The following is a 7,226-nucleotide window of genomic DNA, read 5'->3' as shown; positions in this document are numbered from 1 at the left end:
TCCAAAATCGGAAAATTAAAAAATGGTTCGTTATTTCGTTATTCCTTTATGAATCTGATACCAAAAAATTAATAACGGGTCATTTTTCATACTTTCAATTTAATGCTCAGATCAAAAATAGGAAATGAAATAACGGGCCTTGGACCAATTTAGATTTTGATATTTGTTAACCGGAAGTTATGGTCTTCTTCGTGTGTTGCACTTGGAAGTTTGCCGCAATTTGGAAAACAGTTAAAAGAAGCCTGGAAAACCTCAATCATGCAGCGATTGTAAGTTAATGACTCAGTATTTCTTGAGTAATTTCGTATTGACACCATGGCCGCGCTGGAACCATATGCTAATTTAATTAAAGACTTATTTGAAACTGGCAAGACACATGTAGAGATTTCCACAACGCTGCAGCACATGGGTATCTGAATTCTGAAATGAGTGTGAGAAGCACAACCTTAAGCGAAAAAGACAGATCGTACACAGAACCGGAGAGGGCTGTGGTTGGATCAATATATGAAGTAAGTTTTTTATTTAGGTTTTCACATTTTATATCCTGCCCGTCTTTCAAATGTAGCGAATAACTGTATTTTTCTTAACAGACAGGCAATCTTATCGACGCAAGTTCATGACTGGATATCTGTCTTCAATGGGAGTGCATGCAGGAGAATGTCGAGTTGGGAAAATCCTCAGAGAGATTCATCAGCCATACCACGAATTCCGACGCCAGGTAAGTCATATGCTAAGAATGAAGTAGGCCTACAGTATATGATGTTGCATGCATATAAGAATTTCTTTGATGTAGAAATGGTTCGTGAATATTCTGGGCTCAAAATATAAAAAAGGTCTTCAGGGTGCTCGTAATCTAAATCCCATCCCGTATCATGCAGAATATATGGGCCATAAAATTCACATGGACCAAAACGAGAAGCTTGTGATGTTTGGAGTGACACACGTCGTGGCAGTTGGTGGCAACAGCAGCAAAATTGTTGCCAATGCCACCATGCCAGTGAAAAACAACCTTGTGATTTATGAGGAAGTTTACAGGTACAGTAAATACATTCAGAACCAATGTTTTTGTCATATTTTCTGTGCAATGTATATTCTCTTTTCATTGAATGTAATTTTCTTATTGGATCAGTTAAGTTCAGTGCAGCCCTTTGCACATGTACACATTGTTTTATCCCAGATCTGCAGTGGTTAACCATGGGATGTGGGACCAACTCAGGGTCGACCATGGCAGGGAGTTTTACATGTGCTTGTACATGCAAGAGATGCTGTCAAGACATAGACACGACCCTAGCAGGCCACCATACCTTCAAACAACATCAACAAGGTTGAGGTTTTTGTAATACGGACAAACAGTACAACAAATATAATCAAATGCTTTTTTTATTCTAACAAATAAGGAGTGAAAGCATTTAAAATGGGAATTAATTTCCCAAACTAATCTATAATCTATTACGTTTTCATTCCATCTGAAATCGTGTTTTGTGTTCAACAGAATCTTCGAGTGGAAAGGATTTGGCCCGAGGTGAACAATCGCGTTAACTACCCATTGAAACAGGCCCTGGTACACTTGCTGGACCAAGAAGTCCTCAACATGGAGGACAATATGACTAAATTCTGCATTTCAAACCTGAAATGTCAAATAAGCCAAATTGGACTAGGCAGAGTGGTGCAATCGTGGAATGCACACAGGATCCCAGGTATGCTAAACTGAATATGTACAACCCTTTGAAGCAGTTATATTTCCCATTTTCATCTGAGGAGGATAGATGTCATGTAGAACAAGACTTTGCAGAAAACTACCCTGACATCTCTCTTCTTTATAATCATGTGGTAAACAATGACTATACACCTTTCCAAGATGCCTTGTTGTACCTCATAAATGTCACCAAAAGATATGTCTGAAAAAAGTAACTGAAATGCTGTTGTGTTAAGTAGCTAGGAAAACAGACTTTGTTATGCTACAGTGCTGATTCAAAGTTTGTCAACCCTTTTTGCAGTTATAGTTTTTATATAAAATATTAATTGGCCTCCACACTGTTGGAATCAACTATGGATTGGTCTCAGTGTGCTTTGTTCTTTACTTCATCAAACTGTAATCAGTCTGCATAGAGCCTCTATTGATACCCTCTTAATTGTTGCACGTTTTACTGTATGTTGAATGAGAACCCTGGATAACTCTGCTCTTAAACAAAAAAACTAGGCATACAGATTAATTTAAAAATCATATGTAGCTGCCACTGTACCTACAACTTGTCAGTTGAATAATCTGACAAATAAACCTTTACTTTAACTCTGTTGTATTGAACTTTTTTAGGTGAAATAAAATCTTGTATACAATGACAAAGTATTGCACCAGTATTGCCAGAAGGGCAGACTTGTTATGCTTAATTTAAACTATGATAACTTAAAAATTCTGAAAAATATACAACATAAAATAGTGCAAATTTGAGATTGTAACTTAGCTTTCACATCATTGAAATATGGGTATGAAAACTAAAATGACCTTATAAAAGTACATGCATGAAAGTGCTTAACTGCAGACTCAACATGTTATTCAAGGAGAAATAGAACACAAGCGACAAAACTACGCTATTGTGAATAGCCTACTTAATGTACAATATAATTTCAAAAGTTTCCAAATGCAAACAATTTAAGAAACGACATATACAACATAAAATAGTACAAATCTGAGATTGTTCTTTAGCTTTCACAGTATTCAAATATGAGCAAAAAAGAGTTTGCTTAAACTGTACACTTGACATGTTATTCAATTGAATTGAAATTGAACACAAAGAACAGTAAAACTATGCAATTATGCATGATTGCATTCTGTACAGTCTTACTCCCAGAGTATGCTTCCCAATGCAGCCAATGCATCAGAGAGTCCATTTAGTGTTTGAATGTTGTCACCAGTGTTGCCACAGTTACTTTGAAAAAGTAACTTAGTTACTTTACAGATTACTTGATTTTAAAAGTAATTTAGTTACTTTACAGATTACTTGATTTTAAAAGTAATTTAGTTACTTTACAGATTACTTGATTTTAAAAGTAACGAAGTTTGATTACAAGTTACTTTATTAGTTACATTTAGCAACTGCCGACAACACCCCTACAGCCTCAACATAAACATGACAACCGGTTTACTGTGAGGCAGCTCGGCATTGCCAGTAGTAGGGATCTGGTTTATTATGGCACAAAAGAGAGCAAGTCAACCGTGTTTAAGGGCAGCATTTCCACTACAACATAGGCCTACTGCCAGACCAACTTCTTCAACTCTCCCCCACTTACTGGTTTTGCCCTGAAGTCCAGCTTTTGCTGTTTGGGTGGTGGGGGACCTCCTTCTCTCTGCTTCCCACCACCTGCTGGGACTTGCTCTGTAAGTTTGACTGCAGTGCTGCGACTCCAAATGTTTCTTCACATTTGACGTAGTGTTTTTGTAGCTAGATAGCCCTTTGTCGCCACCAGCACAGAGTGTACAACGAACCTTAAAGTGATGGTTCGGAGTAATTTCATCCTAGGCTGCTTTGCACTTTGACCTCGAGCCAAACACCGCCCCATTAGCTTTTTCCCCTTGTTACAACGTAGGTCGAGTTAGCGTTTTCAGCTAGTTAGCTTAGTGCAGGCGCTAATGGATCCAAAGTTGTATCTCGTAAATAACCCCACTAATAATGCGCGGATTGATACCAAACGTCCACACTAGTACAAATATGTTATTTACTTATAAAACACAGGCGTTAGAAAGTTTGTAACTACACCAGAAGTATATTTAAATAACACTTGCCTGATAGATTCTCCTCACGGCTGCTATTCGCGAGATCCCGCCCGAGATCCCGCGAGATCACGCACAGAGCACAACATATATTGCCGGAAGAGACTACTGCTAAAGGAGAATCAAGAAGCGCAGTGAACACGAACAGCAGAAGCAGCTACCGCAGCAGCGTGAGGCGATAGGACAAGATGCCACACAGTTGTATATATCCTGGCTGCGGTTTAAAAGCTAAAAGTTCCATCCAGAGTCGTTCTATGATCTGCCGTTTCGATACAAAGACCGGAGCTTCTAGAACAGTGGCTTGTCGTTCTCAAAATGGACATCACACGCAACGCGCACGAGCCGCTAAAAGAAGCGCTACCGTGTCTGTAGCAGACATTTCTATGATGACGACTTTTATTATCCAAGTAAAGTCAAGGACCCCAAAAAGTCGACTAGAGCTCTTCTGAAAAGGAACGCTATTCCACGAAGTGGGACCACCGGCGCGGACATAGTAGAGGTAAGTTGACTAGTATTTTGCTGATAACTTGTTTGTGTATAGGTACATTGGGGAGGGGGCATAATGAAATACCAGGTGTTTTTATGCAGTCACAAGTAACATTTAAAATGTCGAAGTTTTTGCGTTACCATATTCAAAATGTCCTCACAACTGTAGATTTGTCTATTTTTGGAATCATTGGAAAAATCTAGCAAGCTTATTTTGTTGTCCAGGGAAGTAGACCAATCCTGATCTATTGTGTAAGCTCTGATGGTTGGGGGTGGGGGTGAATGTGTGTGTTGGACATAAAGATATATTATGTTGGCATAGCACAATAACTGTGTCCTGTAATAGCGCGTCAATTTTTTTATAATTTTTTATTTCTAATACATTGCTGTGTTGAATGTCCTCCACATTTTAGGCTGGAGAGCAACAGTCTGGTCAGGTGGTAATTGACATATCAGACATGATTGGACTACCTCAATCTACCCCTACAAAGAGCCATGACACCAGTGTGAGACAGTCCACATCCAAGAGCCTGTCCTTTGGCCTACCATTAACCCTGACGAGTCCAGAACCAGCTGTGGTTAGACCACGCGTACCCAGCGTTCTCTGTGCGGCACATAAGGTCGCCCGCCCTCCAACATGGAATCTTTCTGAGGTAATACTGGCTATAAAAGTAATACAGTAAATAATACACTACACAAGATTTGCATTACAGGTGTTGTCACTCTAATTGATCACTAAATTTACTGTATGCTGAATTTGTTTTTCATTGCAAGGAATTGGGGGCTACATCAGCATCATGCCTTCTCCCTCATGCTGGTGCTGTAATCATTTCACAAGTGAGTGCATCATGTACTTCTCTCCTGCCTAAATATAAACTTTGTTTACACTGTTAAAAGTCTGAAGTGGAACCTTATTCTTTCGTCATAACTCAACAATCTTTATCCCTGTCGTTTCGGGTGGGAAGAAGAGGATTCTCTTCAAGAAATGAGTACAAGTTTTGGAGAATGGCGATTAGACGACCCAAAGGATGACCCTAAGGACGACAGCTACAAGCCACCAAGTGACACCTCCCCATCAGACTCAGGCTCGGCCTCTACATCCAGCCATGGCTCAATAAATGGATGGTCAGAGAGAAAGTGGATAGTCGATGAATCGAGCATAATGCAAATGTTTCAAACTTGCTGCCTTTGTGGAATGCCCGTGGCAGAGAGGAAATCAACCAAACACGGTAGCCAATTAAAAATCCACTGGACCTGCCTGCAAGGACACAATGGTTTATGGCAATCATGCCCAGACCAGAGGAAGATGGGCAGAAATAATTTACTCACCTCTGCCGCCATATTATTCACCGGAGCCACTTATGCCGATATAAGAGACTGGGCATTTCTTCTAAAACTCCAAATCCCTGGCAAAACGCAGTTCTACTCTGTACAATCGAAGTATCTCATCCCAGTCATAAACCATGCATACAAAAATCAGCAGGACCAGGTAATTGAACGCCTGAAACAACTCGCTGACACAGAAGAAAAAATTGCCTTGGCTGGAGATGCGCGGTGCGACAGCCCTGGTAAGCATTTAGACTAATGTGTGTAAACTTTAGAAAAACATTTATATTAATGTTCTTTCATTTGTATTAATGTTAATACTTTTTTGTTATAGGTTTCAGTGCAAAGTATTCGACTTACTCCTTCATGGATGATGCCACAAAGGAGATCGTCCACTTTGAATTAGTTCAGGTAAACCAACCTGCATAAATCATTTACTAAATTAAATGATCAACAAAAGGTGTGGGTATTTGATTGCTTCACGCATTTGTGGTGGGTCAACTCTGAAAATGTTATTCCATAGGTTACGGAGGCTTCCAGCTCAGTAGCCATGGAAGCCATCGGATTCAAAAGAGGCCTCGATCATCTCCTGACCATGGGTGTGGATGTCGGTGTCATCACTACTGATAGAGCACCATCTATACGCAAAATAATGAGGGAGACCTACAACGACATTCGCCATGAGTTTGATGCATGGCACGTCAACAAGAGTAAGTGTAATGCCTACCAGAAGAACTAACAATATCACACCATGTTTTCTCACTTGTGTGCATTTGGTAAAATTGTGATCGTAAGAAATCCATCTTGTTTTTTCATTTAGGTGTCAAGAAGAAGCTAGTCAATGCAGCAAACAAAAGGAAAACAAAGACCTACTGACCTGGCTGAAGTCTATAAGTAATCACTTATACTGGTCTTGTAGCTCCAGTCACGGAGATGGTGAGGTAAGAACAACTCTATCATTTTGGCAGTGGTGCTACAGGACCAAATATAGCACAAAAACAATCAGGTAAATTTTCAGTTATTATCTCCTATATCCCTCCAGGGTGGTGCGCCCCCTGGAAATCCCTGCTCCAACACATTGTTGGCATACACAGATGGGAGGAAGCCGGCATACAACAAACGTGCCATCATGCCCCTCTGACAGCCAATGAACAACAGAGGAAAAGGTGGATGACCGTGGATTCACCAGCATACCGGACTTTAAAAAATATAGTTCTCCGAAAAAACATACGCGAGACTTTGCGGCAGATGGCACTGTTCAAACACACAGGTAAGTCTACAAAATATTTTTGCCCCCTAAACTCAATTTTTTGTTTTATGACAAAAGTTATTTTGCAACAGAAGCATTGCTGCACTTTCCCTCTAAGACATTTAGGAATACAATGTAAAGAGGCTCCTGTAACTATCATTTAAAAGTATGTTATCACGTTTATGGCTAATATTTATATGGGGTTGCATTGCACCTACACAGGGTCCCTGGAAGTTTTCCATTCATCAATGCTAAAGTATACGCGCGAAAGGCTTCACTTTTCATATGACGTAATGCTGGCCAGAACCCAACTTGCGGTTATGGACCACAACGCCAATGTTGGCAAGGAGCAGGCCAAAACAAAGCAAGGTAAAGACATAAATCTTCTAATAAAAT

General features: G+C 40.0%; 1 protein-coding gene across 1 annotated transcript; it reads left to right on the top strand.

Moving 5' to 3' along the window:
* The first annotated feature begins 4,884 nt into the window (after positions 1–4,884).
* Positions 4,885–6,457, top strand: LOC120551889. Its single transcript, XM_039789460.1, has 6 exons — positions 4,885–4,908; positions 5,030–5,092; positions 5,217–5,823; positions 5,916–5,992; positions 6,105–6,291; positions 6,402–6,457. Exons 3-6 carry the CDS (start codon positions 5,241–5,243, stop codon positions 6,455–6,457), a joined length of 903 nt encoding a protein of 300 aa, XP_039645394.1. The 5' UTR covers positions 4,885–4,908; positions 5,030–5,092; positions 5,217–5,240.
* Positions 6,458–7,226: the final 769 nt, after the last annotated feature.

This window comes from Perca fluviatilis, chromosome 2 (assembly GCF_010015445.1).
Source record: "Perca fluviatilis chromosome 2, GENO_Pfluv_1.0, whole genome shotgun sequence".
NCBI classification, from domain to species: Eukaryota; Metazoa; Chordata; class Actinopteri; order Perciformes; family Percidae; genus Perca; species Perca fluviatilis.
The sequence above is the reverse complement of the archived record's forward strand: the minus strand, read 5'-3'. Positions and strand labels throughout refer to the sequence as shown.

What these genes read in the sequence shown, in the direction of transcription:
- LOC120551889 (XM_039789460.1), top strand. Translation starts at nt 5,241, where the DNA reads ATGAGTACAAGTTTTGGAGAATGGCGATTAGACGACCCAAAGGATGAC. An exon ending in TGCGCGGTGCGACAGCCCTG is followed by an intron (nt 5,824 to 5,915) that starts GTAAGCATTTAG and finishes TTTTTGTTATAG; the next exon opens with GTTTCAGTGCAAAGTATTCG. An exon ending in TGCATGGCACGTCAACAAGA is followed by an intron (nt 6,292 to 6,401) that starts GTAAGTGTAATG and finishes TTTTTCATTTAG; the next exon opens with GTGTCAAGAAGAAGCTAGTC.